The 25,571-nt window shown below is 54.7% G+C and overlaps 1 protein-coding gene across 4 annotated transcripts in view; it reads left to right on the top strand.

Annotated features, from left to right (window-relative positions):
- The window catches only part of CADM1 (cell adhesion molecule 1), a 173,521-nt gene extending 148,761 nt beyond the window's left edge, over window positions 1-24,760 (top strand). For 2 of the 4 annotated variants that reach the window (XM_075521187.1, XM_075521186.1), the window contains 2 exons: window positions 23,059-23,190; window positions 24,425-24,760. In XM_075521187.1, coding sequence (XP_075377302.1) covers window positions 23,059-23,190; window positions 24,425-24,543 — 251 coding nt within the window. In that variant the 3' untranslated portion in view covers window positions 24,544-24,760. Of the gene's footprint in view, window positions 1-7,582; window positions 7,616-13,467; window positions 13,522-23,058; window positions 23,191-24,424 lie in introns of all 4 variants that reach the window. The other 2 variants (XM_075521184.1, XM_075521185.1) reach the window with 2 other exon arrangements.
- The last annotated feature ends 811 nt before the right edge of the window (window positions 24,761-25,571 follow it).

The raw sequence follows: 25,571 nt of genomic DNA, 5'->3' as shown, positions 1-25,571 counted from the left end.
TCCCGTCTCCGCTGGCAGGCTGGGTGCGAGTCATCTGCCAGCCAGCCGGGCTGAAAAGCGTGCCTGAGGATGAGGGGGACTTGAAATCTTATTTTATTTTGCCTTCCCCCCCCCCTATTTCTTGTATAACACTGGCCTAGTTCACGTCCCCTGAAATCACAGAGTAGTTCTGAAAAGCAATTGTCTTGGTTTAATTTAAAAAACAGAAGGGAAGAGACCCCTGCCCTGAAACAGCTTCTCTGTCCGAAGCTCATGTTGTAGGTACGCTGTCTTCTCTAGTAGCCGCCCCTAGGAAGTTACGTTCTTGGAAGCAGTCCTTTTGAGTCGTTGGAGAGAACTTGTTCTGGCTTTGTTTCCCCCCCTACGACTATCCAACGGAACAACCTCAAGGGGCTGCGTTTGCTGCTCCACGTGCGTGTCCACCTGCTCCTTTTGTGCGGGCTCCCATGACAGGCTTCTCTTTTACTTGCTTACGTGCGGTATTTCTACTCTAAACGTGTTCAGGCGCGACGTGGCAACGCAACCCTGTCCCAAAGAGTTTATCTTTGCGTGACGGTAGACGCTGCTCAGCGAACGGGCGCCAGAGCAGTAGGTGCAGCAAACGGGAGAGGGCGGGTAAGGGCTGGGCAGGCGTGTGATGGAGCACGGTCGTTGCTCCCCGTCTGCTCCCGGTCCCTCCCCAAACCCCCCCAAGTCCACGCCTAGAGAAAAAACGTCCCTTTATCGGCCCCTCTTGCTTGACACGTCCAAATCCTGTATCGCTGCTGCCGCAGGCTTGACCTACAAAGGCAGGCTGAGCCGATAAAGCGGTTTTACGGCAGGGAGGTTTTGGGGAGCAGCTCTGAAAAGCGAACCTGCTGCTTTTTTCCAGGAGACGGAAAAGCTGAGCAGTGGTAAAGTTTCCAAAACAGCGCGACCTTTAAAGCTTTTCCTCTGTCACTGTTGCTTTGCGTCAGTGTAGGTGCTTGAAAAGATTTCCTGCGTGACAGTTTGATCTTTTTCGCGTACCCTCCAACTGCATTGATATTCCGACCATCCTTTGGCGTTTCAGCTGTTATCGCTGGCAAGCCCTTTTTTATCGGTTCAAATTGTCCTTGTGGCTTTGTTCATTAAGATGTACAATGCGATACAGCAGAGCAAACTGCCTAATTTGAATTACCCCTAGAGTCGTCCCTTGAAATCCTGCTCTTGGACAGCTGTTGTTTCCTGGGAGATAAAGGTTCTTCACAATAGCGAAGCCCTCATCTCTGGGCTCAGGGCAGAGCGCAGCGTTGTAGCCTGCCTTTTCCAGCGTCGTTTCGCTGCCTTCTGGTCTTGCTTAGCACATACACCTCCGCACCCCGGGATCTGCGGTATTATTTGTACATGCAAATTTGCATTTATCACACTTTCTCTGCAGATGGATCACGCAGGTGTCTTGGCAACAGTTTCGGTGGAGACCTGGGGGTGCGGCACGCGTGCACGTTACCAGCATTTCAAGCCTTGCGTTGGATGCTACTGATTCTGCAAAGCCCCCTCGTCCATCTCGCAACAGCGTTAACGGCAAGCTGGCAGATTCCGCTATGGCGTGTCTTTAATGCCACCTTATACCGTATTTTAAACCCCGCTGATCCCTTAGATCGGGGGGGGGGGGGGTGTTCAGGAGGCTGAAATGTTGCAGGCAGTGGTTTTAGCTCAAGAATTCCCAGGGATGCTCGAGCCTCCCCGAAGAACTCGGTTGGAAAGCGCCAAGCCTGTGCTGTGGAAACGCTCTGTGTTCCTTCTTGAGGCTGGGGATTTTTAGGAGGAGGAGCAAGCACGCTCTGTTTGACTTGAAGGTGTTCAGAAGTCCGCGAGCTCCAAAGCAGGAGCTGTTAATGGATGCCGAGTCCGAATACCGCATCTCGACCGGGGTCACGGAGTCGCTGGGCCCTCTTTTTGCCCGCGCGCTGCCGGACGAGGGCAGAGGCTTTGTGTCTGCTTGCAAAGGCTGGCCAGGTGCTACCTCCGGGCGCTCCCCTAACACCCGTGCTTCTGTGTCATCTTAGCTACCTAAGAAATAACAACACGTGGACATCTGAAGTCCTTGAGAAGAAACGGTGGAGCACGTTTTCCAATCGTGACTTCACGTGCCGGGAAACTTCCTCAAAATGAGGAAAATGATGATTTTGCCCTCAGTAGAAGTTTGTTCTTTTCCGATTACAGCTGGTTGTGTGGAAACCTAGTTGCATGGGGTTTATTCCAACAGTAATCCGAAAAGGTGGCGGGCGGGAAGAATGCAATAACAGCCATTCTTTGCCCAAATTGCCTCGCAGTAGGTTTGCGGGAGGTGAAGAGGCAGCGCGGGGATTACTAAGTACGTACGTACCAGCAGAATCGCAGGCTTTGCTCGTGGGTTACGGCCGGTGGCGGCGTTCCCGTGGAATTTAACCACGCGTTTGTTAAATGCACGAATTAAACGCGTTTGTTCCCCAGGCAAATCGAACGCGGAGGGTGGTGGTCAGCCCCCGGCTGGCTGGGCTCTTTCACAGCTTTCCCCCCCGCTTTCCCGAGCGGAGATGCCCGCGCGGCAGGAGGGAGACGGGCAGGTCGGCAAGAGCCGCCGGGCCCTCCCGGTTTGCTGCCGCTTGCAGCGTGTCTGGGTGCTCGCTGCCGCCGTGGAGGGACTCGGCCCGGTGCTTTGTGCCCCAAATTATTTATTATTTAACTTCTGCCTTCCGTTGAAGCTTCTGCATGTCCCTGGTAAAATGTCAAGTTAATTTAAAGATGATACCGCGCTCTCCTGACATTTTCATCCAGGATGTGACCGCATTAAAGGGAATAAAGGAAGAGGGAGTAGCTGACGGGCCTGTTACAGAAAATAAAAGGAAATAAAATTCAGCCTTTTGGTACCACGTCCAGTCAGTAGCAGACACGGTACTGTCACGTCTGCTCTTACCGGTGGTGACGCAGCGTAAGCGGTGCAGAAACCCCCGTTTTGCTGGGCAGAGAACGTGCGTGTTTAGGAGAGCGAGGGCAGGGGGAGCTGGGCAGGGGACCCGTCCCCTCTCGGGCGGCACGGGCTGGCTGCGGGTAGAGCACCGAGAAGGTCGGGGCTTGCACAGGGTTTGCACGACGCAGCTCGTGAAACGGTGGGCAGGTATATAGCGTTCACCGGGTTGGGATTTGAATAAAACCAAAATCCTCGCAGATCTGTATGGAAAAACATGACAAGGCATAGCCAGAGCCGCAGCGCTAATTTCGGAATATTTTTCTTCTTGTCGCTCACAACTTCCATACAGATTGTGATTATTTTTGTGAAACATCTGGTCCGCAAATCAAAGTGTCTCTGGGGTGCATTGCAACATGCCCGTACACAAAAGCTTTTCAGCGCAAGCTGGAATCGCTTTGCGGAGGATCATCGCGGAGTATCATAATGCAAGGTACGTTTTCATCCGTCCTTCTGAGGAGCCTGTAGCGAGGGAGAGGATTGCGGGGCTTTTGCACGCCGTGGGTTTTTCGGGCTCCTTTGCCCCTCGGCCCGCTGCCTCGCGATGTCGCAGAAACGCGACGTCTCCGCTAACGTCCGGCGGGTGCGTGTTCCGCGGGAGTTACCGGCGTTTTTGTAGGGCTTTTCCCCAGCCTTAAGGACCTGAAGCCAAGCGGGAATCCTGTTTGCAATACTGCACGCTGGTCCCTACGGCTGCTACGAAAACAGCAACGTGAAGGAATTTGTGCTCGCCCTGGTCAGTAGATGTGAAGTAGTCTGGGAAATCAGGAAGAATAAGAGCTCCACAAGTCAGCGATCAGATTGGCTTTCGTTTTCGGTTCAGAAACCCGTTTAAAAAGCAACGTATTGAGTGGATATCTATACTTATGCATACCTCTTTAGATTTAAAAAAAGAAAAAAAAGCGCATGTTGCCATCATTGTGGTGATGCGCTGTTGTAATTCTCTTCACAATAGCTGTGCGTTGGTAAGCTCCGATGTATCACGCGCTTCTGTAAGGCTGCGGCACTGCAGCTCAAGCATTCAAGTTGGTGAATTGAATTTTGCTGCTGGGGTTTTAATATTCCTCCATCGTCCTCGTTCTGTTTGAGGCTGTGGACTAATTACGGACGAGTTTAAAGGGCCCAGTCTGTCACACTCCGTAAACAGTTTGAAGTTGGAGAGAATCCATTTGAAAAAATGAGGAGGCTTAGCGATGGAGCTCGTAACTCAAGTAAATGTTGCCCAGATGCCTTCACGCAGTAATTTCAGAAATACGTGCATATATCTCTGCGTGCGCACGCGCTCGCGTAGCTACCTAGTGAAGTGGCGAGTGCCTAAAAGCTGGGTGTCGTCCGAGTTCTCTTAGCTGGCAGATACGACCATCTGGATCGCAAGACGATGGTGGTAGTGTCTTCACGCGAGAGCTGGCCACGCTAAACTCTGTTCTTATGACCAGTGCTAAAAAGAAATCGGGATTAAGCGAAACGTGCCGCTTTATAGAGGCCAGCGGTTCCTTTCGTGCATACCACCTTTAATTATAAACCGGTCCTCTGGTGAATTTATGTACGTGGAGATTGTGAAAGACCACGGCATTGTTTTACTGCTCCCCGTACAGCAAATTCTGTTGTCTCGGGAAGAGAAGCCTTTACCTTAAGATGGGAAGTACCACGTTGAGCCTCTTTGTTTTTGTGCTTTCTACCTCCTCTGCTTTGCCGCACCTTGTAGAACAGCCCTTTTTTCAGCACCGACTTACCGTTTTAAATGACAAGCACCCGCTTCGTGCGATGGCGTGACTGCTCTTCACGCCTACGGCTCAGGACCGGAACGGTGCTTTTTGGTGACGGCAAAGCCTTTCGCTGGCCTCGCTCAACCTTAGCTAAGTCAGAAACGAGTCAAGGTCCTTCTTGTTGGCCCGTATTTGAGGAGAGGAGAGGATTTTTCTTCTAGGGTGCGGGGCAGAAGCCTAGTCTCTGGGGGGCTGCGTGTCTGCTCTGGCTTATAAACACGGCTGTTCTTGAAGTGAAGTAGAAGTGAACGGCACGTACCTGGCGTTGAGGAAAGCACGTTTGAAGTTAGGCAGTCCGTCTTAAAATCATAGCTTGTCTTAGCAGCCGCACCGCAGGGGCGGGGACGTTCCTTCCTACGTAAGGCAGGACAGCGGTGGAGTCCGGGATACGCGCCGTTTTACGTGTATCCATTGATTTCACACCAAAGCAACAGTGACAATTTTTCTCTCCTTTGCCACGCAACCGCTGCAGCAGCGTGCCTGTGTCGGGGGCGTTCTTTGCTTTACTTTAACGTGAGATTATTCCTCTTCGGAGCACTGTGTGCGTACAGTCCTTCTTCTCAAAGAAGACTCTGGGATTGGAAAGGACTTCCAGAAAACTCGTTCTGAACTTTAACTGGTCTGTGTTTCCTATTGCAACCATCCAAACCATTTGCTAATCATAACTTTGTCATTCCAGCTGCAGCCAACATGTTGTTTGACTTGGATATTTGTTCGCACTTACAACCGCTTGAGAACTTTATTTTTTGTTAACCTGTTGGTCTCTGTCCCCAGACGGGGAAGCGAGATGCACTGTCCACTTTGCACTGTTTCTTGACTAATATCTCTTCCAGCACGTGAATACGAGTTTGCTTTCAGCAGATTCTCTATTTAGCCTAAAAGCTGACGTAACTTTTTTTATTTCAGGAAGACAGTAAATTGAGACTATTTATAGATGCCAAGATGCTATCTCAGGAATTAATACTCGGTTTTACAACCCTTTCTAAACAACAACTTTCCCCCCACCTTCACCACCATTTGCCCCTTCACCATTTGCTTGGTTAAAACGAGGCATCGTTTGGGGATTGCTACCCGAAAGCAAAGAAAAGCCCTGCTCTTGGTCTCCTTTTTGCTTTGGAAGGCTTCCCTTGCAGCCTCCACTAGAGCTCCCGGCAGGAGAACAAGCGCTAGCGTCTTTAAGCGTGCGTTAGGTGCGATTGCCAAGACGAGAACAGTACGTGTTGGCAGTGGAAACAGGCTAATGACGGCTCGATAATCTGTTAACGCAAATCTCGGTGCAGCTTGTTAAATTGCGCAGGGTTTATTTGTTTTGCTTTCGTAATTAAAGCGTGTAGACCTTGTATCTGTAAGTATTGTGTATTCCTTGTTTGATTCTTGTCTTCACCGGTGCTTCAGAAATTCGGACCTGGGCTGTCCTCAGCTAAATTGCAAAGGAGCGGGTCCTCCTTTTCCCACTGAAGCGTGCAGGAGGACTGCCCGTCCTAGGCGTCTCCGGACAGCATGTTAACGAGGGGAAACGCCAACGTGAATTGTCCGTTGTCGCTACAAAACGCAAGCTCCGGGCTGCTTTGCAGGAATACGCAGTGGAGCGCTTCTCTACGCTTACTCCTACCATTTTATTCATTCAAACATTGCCTGCATCGAACCGAGGAGGGTCGTGCGAAACCCCGTCTTTGCTGTGGGCGACCGCACCTAGGCTTTGCTGTCGGCTCGACAGTATCCGTAGGGACTGGCAGAGGTGGAGTTATGCGGTGAGGAGCCAGCCCGCTCGAGCGAGCGAGCGACCAGCGTCGCAGGAACGAGGGGAGGATAGGCAGAGCCAGAGGAAAAGTCCCTGAGTTTCGCTAACTGAACAAGCCGGTACTTTGGATAAAGTGAGAAAATATGATTGAGACCTACTGGTGTAGAGGAAATAACACAGGACGCAGTCACGAAAAGCCTTCGGATTCGGTTCAGTCTTTAAACTTGCCTGTTCCAAACAGCTGTGAAGAGATGAAACATCTCCGTTGGCAAGGCAGCAACTCCCAACAGATTTCCTGTGGCGTAACACCTATGGAGCGAAGGCAGCTTCAGACTAACGACCAAAACAACTCCAGTATCTTTTAATTGCCAATAGCCCTTAACCAGTTAGCTGTCGCGACGGGGGGCTGGTAGCGTCTGCCTGCATTTGCCCAACCTAGCGCCGTGGTTTTTACCCTGAAGAGACCACGCGTCTTACAGGTGCGTGGTTGGGCGTAGCCGAGGCAGAGGGCCGCTCGCGCCTGCAGAGCCGGGCGCGGGATTTCTGGGAGTCCCTTCGTTTTTAGCGTTCGCTCGCCGCCTCTGAAACGGCCTGGGTTCGGAGGCTGTGCCGCGTACCGACGTGCGCGGAGGTTCCCCGCGTCGGACGAAGGAGGAGAAGAGGTGGGAGCGGATCAGGCCCTGGCCCCTCGCGCTTTGGTGAAGGCAATGTTTGAATGCGTAAAAACTCTTTTCCAAGCGTCGGCTCTTTGCCCTGGTCTTGAGCTTCTGTTTTGGTCCTTACCAAGGAAAGCGTTGGTGTTGGTGTTCTCCCCCGTCTCCTGTTCCCCTGACTTTGCAACTACCAGTAACCGTTCTGGCAAGGTCCTGGAAAAAGCAAAATTTACTGTTTTCCTCAGGCTCATAGCTTTTGAACTGGAGGCATGTCTTCTAAACAGTGCAACTCACTTCAAATGCTTTTTGCCTTTCATTTTATTATTGCTTGTCACGCAATGTTCTTTGAAAGCTTGCTCATATATTATCTGTTCCATTTTTTCCATTTTCCCTTTTTTTGCATGCTGTTCCTCCTGTTTCTTCCCTTCCTCCAATCCTCTGTTCCCGTGTGTAGACACAACGGCGACGACAGAACCGGCAGTTCACGGTTGGTATCACGTTCCTGTTTATCTTATTTCTCAGCGCTGCTGAGTGGCAAGACAAGCCTGGAAAGGGGAAGCAAAAAAGGGAAACGTAGTCTTCAAGGGAAAACCCTGTTTCAGGTGGACCGATCTCATAAATGCAACATAGCTTTTAAGGCTGGAAAGTCTGTCTGGTCTTGTCATTTCTGTTGTGAGCCTCGCAGCCGGTCGTTCCAGTGCCAGGCAAGCACCGATCCCCCGAGCCCCGTGGAAACGGCGTACGAGCGGTGCCGAGGAAGCGAGCGATTCTCCGGCCGTCTTGCTTACGGGGGCAATCGCTTCACGCCTGAAGAAGAAGTCCCGCTTTTGAAAACGGGAACTCGGAGTTAATTTTTTACGAGGCGCTCGGAATCCTGAGCCTTTTCCTTTCGTTTGGAGTTCCCAAGGCGGCGGGTCCGCCGGCGTGGGGATGCTCCGCAGAGGAGCGCTCGCCTCGGAGGTCAGCAGCGAAGTTTGCGTTATTGCGCTGCAGAAGGAGATTTGGAAAACAAATCGCAACACTTCCCTATCGGCATAGCAGTCTAGCAAACTAACCCTGCTCATCTGCTCGAGGCAGCCTAGCTAACAGCTTGACAGCTTCCTTAGCTTCCTACATTTCCAAAGCGAGCCTAAATAGGCGCTTCAGACTGGAAGTTGAGCATGCCGGTTTTTGGCACGAGCTCGCTTTTCAGCTACGGAACCCAAACCTCTGACAATTTTAATTAAGGCTAATCCCTATCCGAGTTTGCTATTTTGGTTTCTTTTAACTCCGATGAATCGACTGTTGCTTTTATTGACAGAGATCTGTAATGCAGAAGGACCTCTTTTCCCTGCCTGCTCCCAACGAGGCCGATCTGGGGCGACGGTAGGGGGAGGACGGAGTAAAGCGACGGTTAAGGAGCGATGCCCCACATCGAGCGGAGGCACGTGCGGTTCTTGTCCCAAGTAACTTGCCTGCTTGGATGCGTTTTCCCCCTGGACGTAGCGGGCGGCAGCCTGCAGGCGTGCTCCTGTTTTCTATACGTTGCCGATCTCCCTATGCGTGTTTAACGTCAAGATTCGGCATCGGTAATTTTGTCGCTGCCGCAACGAAAGTCGCGGCAAGGCGGTAAAAGTCCCAAGTGCCGTCTCATCCAGCGCTACGCTAACGCTTGTGAAGGCTGGAGGAAGGCAAAACGTTAATTGCCCGACCGTTAAGCCGCGGGGAAAGCCCCGAAGAGCTGACTCTGAAGATAGTAGCGCAGTTTAACGACCCGCAGGTCTGCCCGGTCGCGCTCGCTCAGGGGGTGAGGGTCCGACTGCTCCTTCGAAGCACCAGCCTGGCCCTTTGCTTTCTCAGAAGCGCCCGAGAGCAGTCGGGAGAGGAGACCCGGGGCTGAGCCCGAAAGGACGCCGGGCTCCCTGTAGTCTCTAGCCCCGCGATTCTGGCCGTAGCGAGCGCTTTGTACCGTGCAGGTGTGGTTGCCAGGGGTCCTGCTTTGGCAGCTCTCCGAGGCGGAGCGTAGGGAGAGCGGCCGCGACAGAGTCTTCAGCGCTGCTCAGTCCGGCCAAAATGCTCTGCCCGTAGCACCTGAATTTGCAGAGAAAAGGTAGATGCATTCCGGCAAAAGAACAGTGGCCCGCAGCGTCAGAAAGTGGTTCCATTTTTCCCTGGTTTTCTCGGGCGACCCTAGCAAGCCGCAGGTCCAGATGTCGATCCCTCGATTTGGGAAGGATGAGGCGGCCCTGCCAGCAGCGTGCCTCCTGACGCCGTTTCTAGAGGCCTCGGCCAGGCTTTCCTGACGCGCAGCTGGCGTCGCGCTCGGGCGCGAGGCTGAAGGCGGCGACGCGGAAGGGGACGCCCGGCCGAGCCCGTTTCTTTAACGCGACGCCCGGCGGCCTCCGTCGTTTTTACTGGCCTCGGGCAAAGCCCTGAAAAGCGCCTTGGGAACTCAAGGAGGAGCCCTCGATGCTTCCGCCTCTGCGGGAGGACTGCTGCTGCGAGGAGGCCGACGGCTGAAATGACAAGCGACCGCAGTCAAACGAGCTGCCGCACACTTTCCCGCCTTAAAACCCAGCCGGTTGCGCTGACCCCCCCGCGCTTGCCCTCGGGGGTGCTTTTCCCGTGAAGACTCCGGGCTTTCTTTCCGAGCTTGTGTTGCTGGAGTGTGTCTGGAGTATACCAGGTGTTTCTGTATGTTGGCCATTTGTTCTTACCGATGTCCGATGGGAGTGAGCATGTCTGTGAATGACTAGAAATGCATGGGCATGAACTACAGCCAAATGGATTTTCTCCAAAAACGATTTTAAATGAATTGGGGGAAGAAAAAATGAAACAAAACCAAACAAAACAACCAAAAAAGAACCCAAAAAAGAGATTGCTAGCAAAGCAAACGAAACGTAAGGCTAGTGTGGAACCAGCACGATACTTCAATCGGGGAAGGGCGCTTTGAGTACTTTCATTTTTTGGAGCGTATCCTAGAGGACTGGGGTGGAAAGGAGTCCTGTATGTGTGTGCATGTAAAAGCGGTAGCAAAGCCCCTGCCATTCCCGTTTCCTTCCGGAATGGAGCTGACGGCAGCGATGCATGAGTGACTTAAAGCACGAACGTTGTTAACTCTTTTGTTGAAAAATGAGAGCTTAACTGTAAATTTTCTGATGCACTTTCTCCTTTCTCTGCACTGTTCATTGCCAGAACTCCAATAACAGCATGGTCATGGCCGGCAGGAAGGCTTGTGCTTCGGCTGCACCGCGCTAAGCCGGGTTTACCGAGCTTAAGCCCTCCTTCCCTCCCGTTTTGCCCTTCCTGGCGCCAGGGTGCCAGCGGGGCTGAAACCGCGGTTCCCTGCCTATTTGCAGCCGAAACGAGGGCAGACCTCGGCGGAGCCAGGAGAGTAACGTCTCCCAGGGCCTGCCGCCGCGGAACCTGCAAAGCAAGCGCTTTTTCTGCCTCGCCCTTGCTTTTCTGCTCTCCTGCCCCTCTCCCCCTCAAATTCAACGTGCGAGTTTTTGACTCCTCGGCCGCCGCTGCTCCCCGGCGGGGCCCTTGGGGCGAGATGCCCGCCTCACGTTTTGCCCCCTGCGCGAGCGGGACATGTATAAGCAGCCATGACCTTATACATGACGCTCTTTTGCTCCAGCAGAAGCGATGACTTCATCTCGCCACGTTTTCCCAAATTTCGGCCCCCGCCCTGTCGTAAGCGACGAGCCTAAAGAGCTCCCGCACGGTTTTTCAAGACCGCAGGCAGCGCCCGTTGCACGAGCGACGCTCGCTGCGCAGCCGTCCCCGGGCAGCCCCCGACGCACGCGTGCGTGCGCGCTCGGCGAGGGGGCGGCCCCGAGCTGCTTTTCGGCTCCCCCGCCGAGGCCGAGACAAGGCGCTGCTGCCTCGGCGCAGGCAGAAGTTCTGCTCGTCCTCATGAAAAGGTAGGGTGAAAAAAATCTCTTCTGAAGCTGGCAAAGCAGGAAGCCTGGAGTTGAAGGTTAAAATAAGGAAAACATCCCAGTCGTGACTGAAGAGCGACAAGAAAATACCTTGCCCTTAACACAGCAGGTAAATTATTTTATAAGCTGGAAGTTCTTCCCCGAAGGCCCGTCTGAATTTTTAATTACGGCCTTAGCAGGCTTTCGTACGAGAGCGTTTAACGCTACCGTGTTACGCTCTTGTTGCTTTTTCCGATAGCGCTCAGCCTCCGAAAATGAGTTTTCCTTGGCTGAAGCCAAAAGCTCGGCCGTGCCCCAGCGCTGGGCGGCTCGCAGATCTCGCCAAACGCGACGGCGTACGAGGAAAAAGCCTCCGTACCTTGCGCGTCGACGTTACCAGGCGGCTCTGCCTGCCCAGCTGCCCTTTTTCCTTCTGAAAACGCCCTACTGAAAAGCGCAGCTAACAGTAAATACGCTCCGGACCGCATTTCACAGATCCGGTCCTTGGGGCGATTGAATAAAACATCACAAAGCGCTCTGCACGCGTTAAGCTTTCCGTGCAGCGCCGCGGAATACGCCGCGTAAGCCGGAATGCCTAATTGGTTATTTACAGCTTGAAACAAAAGAGAAATCGTCCTTTCCCTAAAAATCGGAGGTCGCTTAGGAAGCGGTGCGAAGCATCGCTCTGTCGATAGCGACCTGTAAATAACCGCTGCGCTCCTGTCGTCGTTTGAGCACCCGGCTCGGGCTGCGGCAGCCGCGGCTCGGCGTGCCGGCTGCGCCCTCTTAAGACTTGGTATTTGAGGGGGAACCGGTAGCCGAGCGGCAAGGTAGCTTTCCTCTCCCGAACAGGCAGACGTTCCGTTCGCTCTGATCAGAAGCGCAAAGAAGGGGCTTTAATGGCCGATATGAAAGTTTAATGAGAAAAAATCACAAAGTAATTTACCACGTTTGAAATGCCTCACAACGGGTTTTAATACCGTTCGGTGGCATTTTTAGGTATACCGGGTGCAGGTAGAAGCTGCATTGTTGAATTGTTAAATTTCCTTTTGAAAAAGATTTTTTTGCTTCATAAAAAATGCAACGTTGCCCTTTTTCGTTATTGAGAAAATGTAGTTCCTTTTAAGTGAGAGGGAAGACTCTAGAGAAGCAATTTTGGAGAGAGAAGAGTTGAATGGCTCCTCTTCCGAGCCCAGGTTTGCACGTCCAGTGCTTCTGCGAGTCAACTGTAATTACATTTTTATATTGTATTACAGTAAAAAAGAGGGCCGCCCTGCAATCCAAGAGCGGCGCGCAAACAGCGCTCTCGCTACGCATCTAAACGGCTTCCCACCGTAGAAGATAATTCCGACCGTAGCTTCCAGGTGACTTGATGCCTTTACAAGCCAGTCACTGGAAATGAGTTTTATTTTTAATGAGAAAAACATATACCCACGTCCTCCTTGCTGCTTCCCAGCGGGGGACAGTCTGCGCATCGCCCGTACCGCATTAACGTCTTTGCTATTTAAAAGAAAGTCGGCGTTTTAGCGGTGCGCAAGCTGACGCCGCCAGCTTTCCCAATGGCCAGTGACGGTGGCGTCTCGCCACGGGAAATATTTTTTTCTCCTTCCGTAATGCGTTTGCCTTAGCAGCCAGCGGCAGGAGTCAGTTGCCGCGCGCACCGGCCGCCGTACCGCCCCTCCTTTAAAGAGATCCCCGGGGCCCGTGCCGAGCGGCTCGCTCGGCTGGATGCTCTCTCCTCCCGTGGACCCCCCGACATTTCCTCAGAGTCCCAAGGCAAAGAGGAGATAGCGGCTTTACAGACAGCGTTAGCTGCCCTTTGCGCTCCCCGGAGCGTGCCTCGCCTAACTGCTTTATCAGCTTTGAGGATAGATACTTTTTCCGTAAATGCCTCAAATTTGGGAAAATGCAAAAGCCGGTTTTTGTCAGATTTTTTGCGGGAGGTACAGCCTGCAGTCTGCACGTACAGATGCCTTACCGTTTTGAAACGCGATCCACAATGTTCGCTAATTGATAAATTGCCCGGCTTGTCAACGTTACCAAAAAAAGATTGAATTTTGTGGAAAATTGGACGCCAATTTTGCATTGCCGTATGTATGCAGGGCCGAAATCGACCTGGGCTAAATTGGGCAGTTGCCCCCCGTGATGACTAAAAGGCAGAGTTTGGGGGTCTTTGCATGCTGTTATGAATGAGTGATTTTGATTCCATGTTTCGTGTGCCAACAGTGTAGACTGAGGAATGTTTCTGTCTGTAATAAAGGAAATTATTGCAATTCTGTCCTACGAGTTGCTCTGCCCAAACCGGCAGAAGGTAGCGAGTGATTGACGCATTGTTCCCCCCCCCCCCCCCCCCCGAAGTTCATCCTCAGTTCTTAAGTGTGTTGTTTTTTGTCGCTCGAGAGACGCAGAGAAAAATGAGTTTGTTTTTACTTGTAAGGCTTTACTCAGTTGCCCAATTCGGCAGAGGAGCTGGACTATGGGGATCTCTCAGGTAAGGGCTAGTACGTAGGTAAACCGCTGCTCTTCCTCGCTAGATACCGGTTCCACTCTGATTTCTGCGTCTTGGCCATGTCGCATTGTATAGTTGCTGTGGCGTAGCCATTCCTCCCACGCACGGTCTCGCAGCTTGGATGTCCGCTGTTTTCTGTTGGGGTTTTCCTCCCTTTTTTTTGATTTTGGCACCCATTTCTGTGTGGCACCCTTGCAAACGGGGCGGGAGGCGTGCAGGGTGGTGAGACTTAACGTTTCGGGTTCCCTCCCAGCTGCCGTGCCCTGATTTTTGGAACGCCAACTCGGAGGCCGGCTGGGTTGAAACCCTACGTTCCTAAAACGCTCGACTGCCGTATTGTGCGAAACCGTCTTGAAAAAGCGCGGCCGGCGCTGGCTCTCGGCCGCTTGGGGATTTCCCACAATACGAGCGTCGGACTGGGCACCAAAAGGAGGGGGTGGTTCTGTCAGCGGAGGCAAAGCCCAGCAGGTGGTTTGAACCTCTTTTTACCCACGCTGGACTGAAAGTTACGTAAATACATCCTGACCGTCGGCCCTTGCCGATTAGCGCTAATCCAGACGAGAAATAAAAGCATCTTCAGCGGGTGCAGCTGGTATATCCCAAACGGGGGTCGGATCAGCGGTACAGATGCCGTCTGAACCCCTGATCGTCACGTTTTGCCAGAGTCTGCCTAAGCGTTTTGAGACGTTCGCCCGATTTTTTCGCTCCCGCTTCTCAGAGCGTCTCCGCAGACTCGTCGTACCCCCTGCCCCCCACGGCCGGGCTCCCAGCCGAGCGCCGGCCGGCTTTTCCGCAGGCTCGAGGAGCCCCGAAGGCAGGACCGCAGCCCCCTGCCTGCGCCGGGGAGGGAAGAGCCCTGCCCAGCCGGGTCGCGGTCCGGCGCGTTCCCTGCGGGGCTTTGAGCACCTCGCGCCAAACCTCACGCCAAAAAGGCAAAGCCCCGAGTCCCCGTCTCCTCCTGTCAGACGCTTGCCTCGTATCCCACCAGACGGGCAGCATCTCTTCCTGGAAGCCCCTATAGGGATGCTTTGGCCAAGAGGTTAGAAATGATGGATCGTTCGGTACGTATGCTAACACCTGAGCGCTACTAATGATTATTATTGCAGGCCTGGGCCAGATCTCCTAGGTAAGAAGCACTAGGTGTCTGTTACATACCGCTGCCTGGATGGGAAAGAATTGTTTTGCTCTGCTAAGCTCTATGATTTTTATTTTTTTTCATTTGTATTTTCTAAAGAAAAATACACCTTTTGGTGAACTGGAGAGAAGAACGGGCAACAATTCCACAGCGGAATTCCTCAAAATGGGTGTCTGCGAGCGGCCCTGCCTTTCCCTTGCGTGCCCCTGTCCCGGCGCGGTGCCGGCAGCGCGGCCACGGGCAGCACGCCGCGGAGCAGCCGTGGGCGTGTTGAAGGGCTAGCGCGTTTTCCTGATAACGGAGCTCAACGTTTCCTTTTTTCCTTAACCCTAAGTCAAAATTCCCCCCGAGCTTTACAGAAGGCAGTGCGAGCGCCCTTTGGGCACTACCATACACCCATTTTGGAGCATCCGCTTCGACTGCTGATTTTTTTTTTTTCCCCTAAGAATTTCAAAATTTTGGTTCTTTTGCCCTTGGTCGTTTACGTACGCCCAAAGGGGAGTCGTACCAAGCCAAATACGGCCGTGTCCCTAGAGAAACAGCCCCGGGCCGTTCTCTCCTACGAACAGGACTCTGCCCCCCATCCCGTCACCCGTGCCCAGGCTCCCGGGAAGCTGAAACGCGCTCCCGTTTGCAGACGGGGTCAGCACGCTGGGGCTGTCGGACGGGTGGTCCAGGTGAGTGCCGGGGCCGAGCTCTCCGTCGGGAACGCTGCCCTCCTCTCCGGCGCGACCGGGTGCCGGGAGCCCTCGGGACCGGCCCGCGAGCGCCCGGGGACGCGGGGGCGCGTGCCCGCGCCTCGGCTCGGCCCGGGCGGGTCGTGGCGTGCTGAAGGCGTCGGTGCTGCTGCCGTGTTTGCTCAGTGTGCTGTTCCTTCCAGGTACTGCTGTCCCGCTAAATGCTTCAACGGAGGCTCTGCCAACTGTGCAATTAAGTAACGCATCCCTTGCCTTCCATCCAGGTAGCTAGTTTCCAGAGCTGTGCTCGCTTTTCCCGGTCGAGCTGTGTGTGTCTGTGCCACTCGCAAACCTCCTCTCGTTCCTCACGTGCGAAAACCCTAGGGCAGGGAAAGGGTTGGCCTCGCGCTCCCGCGGCACGGCCTTGCTTGGTCTGCTGCGGCGTTTGTTCAGCCCGGCGCGGCCCCGCAGGGAGGATTCCCGCCGTGCTGGGAGTCGCTCGGGCAAAGGGCTGTACGTTTGCGTGCGTACGCCTATAGAGACACGCGTACACGGCGCCGCGTGCGCTGCCGGCGGTCGGCCGGGGACCCCGACGCGGCACGCCTGGAGCCCGCGCCCCTCGGTCTTTCCGCTTTGCTGGAGGGCGTTGCCGCGCCTCTTGCAAAACAGGGAACGCTCAAGAAGGGCCCGCGTGGCCTTCGCGCCGGCTTTGATTAACTCATCAAAAGCCGATTAGCACCTTTGTTCGAGGGGGACGCTGATGAATCAATTGCTATTGATTGCGAGTGGGGCTCCATTTGCTAGCGGAGAGGAGTCTGAAGAAACAACCGATAAACATTGAGCGCCTGTCATAGCGATTAAATTTATTAAAACAAAGCGCATTATTTTTTATGAAGCGATCTTGAAATGGGTCGCTGAAGGGGAGCTTATTGATTGAAGAAGGATGAACTCCTCGAGTTTCTCCGGCTTAAATTAGACCAAATTCAATTACAATACGACAAACAGGTTAACGCTACTCTTTAACAGTCCATCGATAAATTAGAGTAGGGGGAGCAGGCTTAACGCCGCGCTCTAGTAAGGAAGAACATCACCGCTCGTCCTGGCGCGGGCAGGCGGTGACTTCTGTCCTCCCCCGCCGCGGAGGAGTGCTCCGTAGCGGTGATGGTGCTCCGTAGCGCTCCGTAGCCCGTTCTTCCCCCAGCCCTGCCCGCCAGCAGCCATCGTGGGGCTGCTCCGTCGTTTGGAAAACTTCATTCCGCCAAAGGATTCGCCGCCAGCGCGGCGGGGAAACGTTGGCGCTAGCTTCGCGATTCCTACCTCTTAGCAAAGGGGGATCGCTGCCTTACCGGCGTTTCAGAAGCCCACGAGTGCCTTAAGGCCGTTAGCGCCTAAATCGCGACCAGCAGGGAAAGGTGGGAGCTTAGCTCACGGCGGTGTGTTAATTACTCGATAAGCTGAACTCGAGTTAAAGGTAGGGCTGCTTCAGAGGAAGCGACTCAGGTTTTCTTTTCCCTACCGTGACGCAGATGTTAGATTAACATCTGGGGAGCACGGTAGCTGTCCCAGGAGCGCGCGTGTACGCTGACACACGCGCACGCACGGATTCCGCCCGCCTTGGCCCACGTCAATGGCTTGAAATAAATTTTTACCCAGAAACAGGAGATAAATTTTTGTGGGAGCGCAGTAATAAATCCGAATGCGCCAAAATGAACATCTGTACTGCGTTTGCACAAAAATCCCCACCAAACTTCTGCTTTTACAGCACAAATGCGCGCGGAACAAGTTGAGGGCTGTCGGAGATACCCCGACGACGTCCCAAAGCGTTGGCCTGCCAAACGTAAAGCGGGAAGGAAGATGAGGAGCGAGGACAGGCGAGGGGAGCTCCCAGGCAGCGGGCAAGGCTCCGTCTGCGAGGGCCGCGCTTGTGTCACAGCTCTGGTCCCGGGAGCCGGAGGGCCGCAGCGGGAAGCCGTGCCGGAGCCCGCGGGGAAGGCGGCGAGAGATGCCGTTTGAGGTCGTGACGGCGAGGGACGGGCCGCGTGCCGAGCTCAGCCCCGGACCCCGGCTGCTCCAGCGTGCTGGTGGGTGCAGAGGGCTCCCGTCACGAAGGCGATCCCAAACCTGGCGCTTTGAGCTTTACAGGGCCCGGTTCTGAAAACTCGGCCGTGACCGCCAAAGTTAAAAATTAAGCGGTTTGCTCCTAATAGGTCGGGAGCTTTTAGCACGGCTATACTTGAGATTTAAAATAGCAGCTAGTAACGTCGGCCGGGTCCAGTCTAGTCTTTCTCTTAATCTTGAGATGCTGCCCCTTACTAAAAGAGTGTGTATATATATATGTGGGCTTTATATATATCTAGGCTTTCAGCTAGCATATTCATAGGTACATATATATATTTTTTTTTTCCCCAAGCCTCATTAAAAAGAGAATCGAATGGAACCTTTTTATTGAGTAGCTGGGAGGAGAAAAGTCTTCCATCTGCTAAACCTTGCTGTAAGCGCTTGACCGGCATTGTTAGGGTGCTGCTGTTAAAATCTGCCACCTTTTTCCCCACCCTCGAGACAGTCCGCAGAAAGCTATTTGGAAACAATTGCGCTTGCAGAAACGTTAGAAAACCTGAGATCGTTAACGCGTTTATTTTTGAAAAAGGTCTCCCGTGGCATAAAGCCCCGCAAGCACGAAGCCGCGGGTTTAAAGCGCGCCCGGGAGCCGCGGTACCGGCGTGGAAGCCGAGCGGCCGAGCGCCTGCTGCTGCTGACCCGCAGGAGGTTCCGCCGGGTGCTGCGGGACGGACGAGCGGGAGCCCCTCGGAACGGCCCTTCGTTTCTGGCTGCGCGCCGTGCGGCGAATCGCGCTTTTCGTTTAAAGGAAAACTTCAGGCTTCCCGGTCGAGTGGTATAATCTCTTTTTCGTTGATTACGCGAGCGGTCGGTTACGGCGAGAAGCAAAAACTAATTAAAAGCTCCCAAAGCCGCCTCTTGGCCAGAACTTGGGCTGGGTGCTCTCTGCCGCCGCACCTCCAGCCGCGTCTCGTGCGGGCGGCGTGGCTGCTACTTCAGATAAAATTTCGGCCTCCCCCCGCCGCGGGGCACGTGCGTGCTGTTCTCTCGGGGGAGGCACCGCAGCAGCTTAGAAGGCGGCTGGATTTTTTCCCGCGGGTGTTCAGCCGTCGCGGGTGGATTATACCGTTGTCGCCGCGGTTTTCCTTTAAGGTGCTTTGGCGTCGCGCAAAGCACCGCCCCGCGCGCCCGGGTTGGGCTGAGGGGCGGCGCAGCCGCCGGGGAGCCCCGCAGCTGCGCGTGCTGTGCGCCGCGTGCTGTGCGCCGCGTGCAGCGACGTCGCACCCTTCCCCGCTCCTCCCTCCCTCCTGCCGCTCCCGCCCGCCAAAAAGCCACGGGCAAACCAGAACCAAAACCGTGCTAGAACAACCCTGACTCTTCGATTTAAAGGCCGGCGTGCTCCGATATATATTAACATCTTAATGGGAAGGCTCGGCATGTATACATTTACTACTCTCTGACAAGAGGGAATTAAATGTCAGAAGGATTTGTAGCATCTATAATTGAATTGGTGCTGAGAAAAGCAAATCTTAAGGAAGAATAACATATTAGGATTAGCAAATAATGTGGCATTTTGTCAGTTCCTGCCATCTCGCCCGCTCCCTCTTCAGTAATAAAGTTGTGATTTCTTTTTTAATCATAGATAGGAAGCGGGAATAGCTTTTGTGAATTGGAGACAGCGTTTTAAAGCAGATGCCGGGTTTTAAGGTCAGGTCTCTCTCGGCACAAATTTGGGGCGTTATTCCTTGCTCCGCAGACCTGGCGCTTTTCTTTAATTGCCAAGGAAATAAGGAGCGACAGGAAACGAAACAGCCGCTCTGGTGCCCGTACGAACCGATTTGCTGGGAGCGGCGTCCAAAAGCGCTGGAGATGGGCTCTGCGGCCATCGGCCGCTGGCGTGGCCGTGCCGCGCCTTCTGCGCCGGAAGGCGGAACCGGCTCGGCGCTGGGCGCGTACGTTGGAGCACGCGGAGGTCGATGGGGTGCTGAGGCGGAGAGGGGGTGCTGGAGGAGCGCCTGGCGAAGGGAACGGCGTCGCGCTGGACCAGCCTGCGCGGGGAGGAGCCGTCGCTGGAGGGTTTTATTTCAGGGTCGGGGTGAGAAAGCGGCGTTAGCAGTGCCACGGGCATCGCTGACTTTGCCGTGGGGATCGGGGTCCCTGGCCTCTCGAGGCGCCTTGTTTTTACCTGTCTGTTTAAAAAGAAGAAAGAACAGGTGAGGGCCTCAAGAATTTTCAAAAGCGTGACTTTTTCTTAAAAATTGCGAGTAGCTCATCTTCGGAGAGCAAACGGAAGCCCCGCGGAAAAGATAGGAGGCGGATTTTCTTTTGAGAACTCGAAGCGTTTTCAGGGCTGTGGCCGCGGCACGTTTGTTTTAAGACGGACCTTCCGCCTCTTTCACCTGCGGGGACGCGTTCGGGACGTTGCCGCGGGTCCCGGGAGCCGGCAGGCTGGCGCTCCCTGCCGCCGACCGCCCGTGCCACGGTCCCCGCCTGCGGCGGGCCGCGCGGGTGCCGCGGCGGCGCTCGCGCCCGCGGAGCAGCCGTTGGGCCGCGCGCTTTCAGGAGCGAGAGTCGGCGCGCGAGTCCGGTTCGTGGCTGGGTAGTGCTGCGGTGCTCGCCGGCGCGCGTGGCACTTTGGGGAACCGACGTCCTGCCCCTGTGCAGGAGAGCCGTTCCTTTCGCTCGCAAACAGAAATAGAAATACGTTACCCTGTAACGTAAGTGCGCTGCCGACTGCCTTACAGGCTTGATATTAGATGGTTTGCAGCCGCTAGGCATCCTCAGAAGATATTTAATTCTGCTGTAGCGCGTAAGCTTGAAGATGAACTATTTAGCCGCGCGCATGATAAAATAAACTTGCGGCTGGCAGTTCGCAGAGGTCTTTTTTACCAGAAATAATTAAGAAAAACGGCCCTGCGTGTCCCGGGAGACAAAATCATACTTAATAAACTGTTCTGGCCGCAACGGGTTGCCATGCTTTATGCAAAGTCCCTTCTCGGGGAAGCGCTGTCTCCCTGCTCTCGACTGATTGCAAATTGAAGGGAAGCCGTGACGGATGTCGGGCGCGAGGCTTTGGCACGGCGTCGAGGAACCCGGCCCCGGCTCTGCAGCTGTGGGTGGGCGCGGAGGCGGCCGCCGCCAGGACGAGCGCACCAACCTGCGTTCAGGCTTCCTCTTTCCAGAACGTTAATTTATGGTGATTAAGAAAAAATGCCTCTTGATGCAAAATCCTGCTCGAAGTGCGTTATAGAGCCGTAACTCAGTGTGTTTATTCTTCTCAGCTGTTCCAGATGTCGACAAGATATTCGTCCTCCCGGGCTGGGACGCTGCTGTCTCCTCCCTAGTGCAGCTGAGCGGAGCTGGGCGCTAAGTTTCTTAAAAAAAAAACAAAGCAAAACAAAAACAAAAAAAAAAAAAAAAAAAAAAAAACAAACAAAAAAACCCCACACAAACCGAAAAAGCAAAAGTTGGAGTGGGACTTGCCTAAAGCAGCCGCTGCAGCGAGTGAGCCGGGTTTGGTTGCTTTACGGCGAGCGAGTCCCTAAAGGCCCGGATTAGCCGCGCTAAAGGCCGCCGGGAGAAGGGCGGGCTGCACTCAAGCGGTAGCTGCCCCAACGGCCAGGACGCTGGTTTTGCCCCCGCTGCTGTCCCGGGCAGACAGCAGAGCCGCTGCCCGGGCGGGGTGGTCTGCTCGGCACAGCGCTGCGCTCCCCGGGCGCCGTTCCCCCGGGCGAGCGGGGCTGACCCGCCGCTCGGCAAAGCAGCGGGCGCCGGGAAGCGCCCGCGAGACGGGCTGCTCCCGCTGGGGACGGCACGAGGAGCCCCCGCCTCCGCCGTGCCTCCCCGTTTCCCGGGCACGCTCTCACCGCAGTGAAACGGCTCGGGCGCGGACGACGCGGCAGCGAACGCTTTTGGTTGGCGGGGGGGTGCTTTTGGGCGCGGTTTGTAGCTTGGCGGGTAAGCTGCCGAAAGGGGCTCTGGGACCGCGGCACCGAGAGGCTGCTCTCCCTTGCGTCCCTTGACGTCCTCCTCGCCCTGACCCGATGCAGCCCGGGCGTCCCGCTGCCTGTGCCAGAGCTCCCGCTTTTGGAAGTCACTTGAAGAAACGCTCGGAGGGGTTTTTTTCTTAAATGGTTTTAATTAAAAGGTGCTTTATAGTGCTCTCAGTCACGAGTTGTTTACTTAGGTCCCCCGGTCCTTAATCTGGGAGCAGAATTGGAAATATCGATAGAAAGCGTAAATCCCGGGCTGCTGCTCGCAAGCTTTGTATCGGGTTTCAGCTCAAAAGAGCACCATTACCTTTAGCTGTCACGGATCTGTACGCTTGATCGATAAACTTCAAATATTATTAGAGGTGGAGGCTTCAGAGATTTGCTCTGTTCTTTGGAGGGAGACGGAGATAAATCTTACTTAAAAATTGACTTGCATTTGCACTCTCAGTCTTCCTGGTGAAAAGCATTTCTCTTAGGTGTCTGGGCAGCTGCATGCAGGACAGATTTATAGGCCGTGTGCTTCTTGTAGTGAAAGATTTAAATGGTAAATCCTTCACGTATGACTTCACAAATCATGTAAAGTTAAAAGATTTTTACCGTTTCTGTTGCTGCTGTGCTTAAATTGTAAGGTATGGCCGGTAAATCATTTTAATGGAGGTGTTGCGCTTGACTCGATAAAAAAAAAGATACAGTGGTTTAGCTTCTCTTCCAAAATGTTAATGTATTAATCAACGGGAGAATAATTGGTTTTTACTACGTTATAAATCTCGGTTGCCATTAGGATTGCAGAGAGGGTTGATGTAGCTGCGTTCCTAAATTAAAATTGTTTACACTGCTATACATTCATTTTACATGGCCATAGCTCATTCCGGGTTCATTTTGGAGTTGTTCCTCCGCCAAGGAAGTCATTCCTCTCCTGGGTGACGGCGTCCGAAGGGAGAGGCGCTTATAAAGGAAAACTAATTGCACGGCGAGGAGTTAAATAAATGAAATAAAGCAGTCGGAGGCAACGTGCAATTATTGCTCGCTGTCTGCGTTTGAAGGGGGGTTTGTAGCTTGGGGTAGGAGTTCCCTCCCTTCGGACCTCGGGAGCTGCGTCGAGCAGCAAAGGCGGCGTTGAGCGACGCAGTCGCGCTGGGTCGGGGAGAGGATGCTTGTAACTGCGTTTGCCGTGCTGGGCTGGTCGTTTCCTGGTCGAGGAGGTTTTGGGGCTGAAGTTGAAATGTTTTCGGCCGGGCGTTTGTTAACGGTGTGTCTCCGGAGCTAACGACTAATATTGCCACGTGGTCCTGCTGTTCCCTGTGCCCCCGCCCCGGGGAGGTTGACATTTGGGGAGCGTCCTAGGGGAATTTCCAAAAATACCTGTCCACCAACGATTCCATCTCTCCTCTCCCTCCCCCAGCTGTCTTCCACGTGCGTAGTGGTAGTGCTGCTGCTTGTAGCGGAAAACACCTTGCAAGTCGAGCCGCCAGATCAGTTCGGCTTTGGGCAAAGTTCCTCTGCCCGAACTCATCTGTCTAGATAGCTCCGTGCTTCACCCCTTTTCCTTTTGAGAGCGCAAGGGTGGCTTTTCCGATCCCGAGAGCAGCTGCGGCCAAACCCTTCAGAGTGCATCGTAATAAGTCCCGAATTCTTATTCCTCCTCTGATCTCAACAGATTCTCGTGCAGGTGAGGAAGGGGCGATACGGAGCGTGGACCATGCGGTGGTTGGTGGCGTCGTGGCCGTGGTCGTGTTTGCAATGCTTTGCCTGCTCATCATTTTAGGGCGCTATTTTGCCAGACATAAAGGTAAGACAAAGACCGAAACCGGAAAACGAGGGGACGCGGCACGTGCCTCCCTTTGCTCGTGCCGTTGTCCTGTCTGATGCGAGAGGCCCCCGTGTTGCTCTGGAAGGGTGTCTCCCGAAAGCCCGTTGAAATGGGGAAGGGAGGAAGGCTGGAGCAGCCCGTCGATGTTCTGTGCCCCTGGGGCTTCGGAGAGCAGGACGGCGGTTTGCCCCCGCCGCAGCCTTTACCCGGCACGCCGGCGCCCAGGCTTGCAGGGGTTGGTACCGGCGGAGGCGCTGTCCCGTCCGAGGCATCGTAGCTGCAGGCTACCCGGCGAACGAGGCGCGTGCTCTTTCCGGAGCAGCGTTTCGGGTCGTGGGACGCGCTGGGCTCTTCTCAAAGAGCTCCGTCGCCCGCTACCTCCCGTTGCGGCCCCAGTTATTAATTACTGCGTGTAACGATGCACGGAGCTACACCAGCCCAACTGACCCCGAAGCTTGCAGCCAGCACGTCGGCACGCAGCTTAAGACTGAAATTTGGGAGTCCCTCTGCGAAACCCCCTTGACCCGAGCTGATACGTATGTGCCACGCTACCTCGGGTTTGTGGGTTATGTGCAAACCGGTCCGTTTTGGGAACTTGTTACAACTTCCAGAGCAAATCTAAACCCACGCGCAAAATCGCGACTGTTCCTCTGAATGTATGTTTGTACGAAAGGCTTTAACGTTAACCGGGCTTTTATTTGGAGAAGCACGCAGAGAACGAGAGGCTGGTTACGACCGCAGCCGCGACGGAGTGAATAACGTTGCAAAGAGAGGGGAAAGGGAAAAAAAAAACCTAAAGCACTTTAGGGGCGAGAGAAGGCGGAGATGAAAGATTTCTCTCCCTTAAGTAAAGCGTCTAAAACGCCATTTTACCGATGCTTGTGTGCTTCTGAGAGGGGGAGATGGCTGTGACCTGCCTGCCGAGCGGGACGCTGCGAGAGCAGCCCGCCGTCGCGGTTCGGAGCGGGGCCGGCGGTGCCCGGCGCGTGGTCGGCCCTGGGGGTCTCCAGCCATGGGGGCAGGAGCGGGGAGCTCCCGCACCGGGCGGCATCGGCCTTGCCGGTTGCCGCCGTGAGTTTTTCATTTTGCCCCAGCCTGGTATTTCCGTGCTTTGCATCTTTTTTTCCCTTTCCGCTGGCGGCCGCGTCGCTCGCTCTCTCGGCACCTCGCAGGCACCGCCGCCGAGTCACGCGCCCTCCCGCTTCCCTTGCAGGTACGTACTTCACCCACGAAGCCAAAGGAGCAGACGACGCGGCCGACGCAGACACAGCCATCATCAACGCAGAGGGAGGACAAAACAACTCCGAAGAAAAGAAGGAGTACTTCATCTAGAGCAGCCTTGGTTTCGATGAGGTGTCCAACCGTGGACGGTTACTACTGGCCCTATTTAAACGCTAAAGAGACAGTGATATCGGAAGTTGCAACCAGCTTGTGTCTTTTTTTTAGAGAAAAAAAAGCAAATGGGTGGAGAGTCGTGAGGCCGGGAGGGTCCGGGATTTGCTGTGTAAAAATGTTCCTCGTAAAGTACACTCTGCTGTTCGACACCTCAGTTTGTTTGGGTTTTCTTTTTTTGGCCAAGTCCGGCTTGGATTTAGTTTAGTGAAGTCATTTGCAGAAGATTCTGTGCCTTGTTTAATTTCTGTTCGTTGGGGTCGGGGGGAGGCTGGGAAGAAGAGGGGCTTCTGTGCGTTAGTTCCCTTCGGGTTTCTGTGGCTCTTCGTTTCCCCTTCCCTGTTCTGTTTCTGGAGTTGCTTGCCGGGACCCCGTGGAGTAGGTGGGTTTCTTCGAAGGTGTTTTCCTTTCTTCTTCTCTCCGCCCTTTTCTGTTCGGAACTCGAGCTCATCGGAGGAGAACCAGCACATCTTAGATTCCGTAGTTTGCAGTCCAGTGTGCCCATGTCCCATTCCCTCTATTGTCGTGAAGGCTCGGATGAACAACCGGCGAGAGCCCGGTCGCGGCTGCCCTGTTTGCGGGTGCTTTCCATGGCGGCGACCAGGAAAGGGGCTGAGCTCGGCAAAGGCGCTGCTCGGCGGCGGGGAAGCGGGCCGCGGCGGCGGGGCTCGTCCTCCCGGCGGGACGCCCGGCCTGCCTTCCACGCCGTGCCTGCGGGCTGCTCCGCCGGGCGGGGGGGGGGGACGTCTGCGCTGGCCCTCGGCCTCGCAAACCCCTCGCTCCCGCTTCCCCGCCTGGGCCGGCCCCTCCCCGCGGGGCTGGCGAGGGCCAAGCCCCCGGGGCGCGGGGGCCGCCAGCGCCCGGCTCGCGCCCTCCTCCCCCTCCTCGCGCGGCCGCGGGACGCGGCGGGCGAGACGCCTTCCCCCAGCGCCCGCCGCAGCCCGGGCCTGCGGAGCAGCCGGACGAGC

Source organism: Mycteria americana, chromosome 19 (genome assembly GCF_035582795.1).
Source record: "Mycteria americana isolate JAX WOST 10 ecotype Jacksonville Zoo and Gardens chromosome 19, USCA_MyAme_1.0, whole genome shotgun sequence".
NCBI classification, from domain to species: Eukaryota; Metazoa; Chordata; class Aves; order Ciconiiformes; family Ciconiidae; genus Mycteria; species Mycteria americana.
The sequence above is the reverse complement of the archived record's forward strand: the minus strand, read 5'-3'. Positions and strand labels throughout refer to the sequence as shown.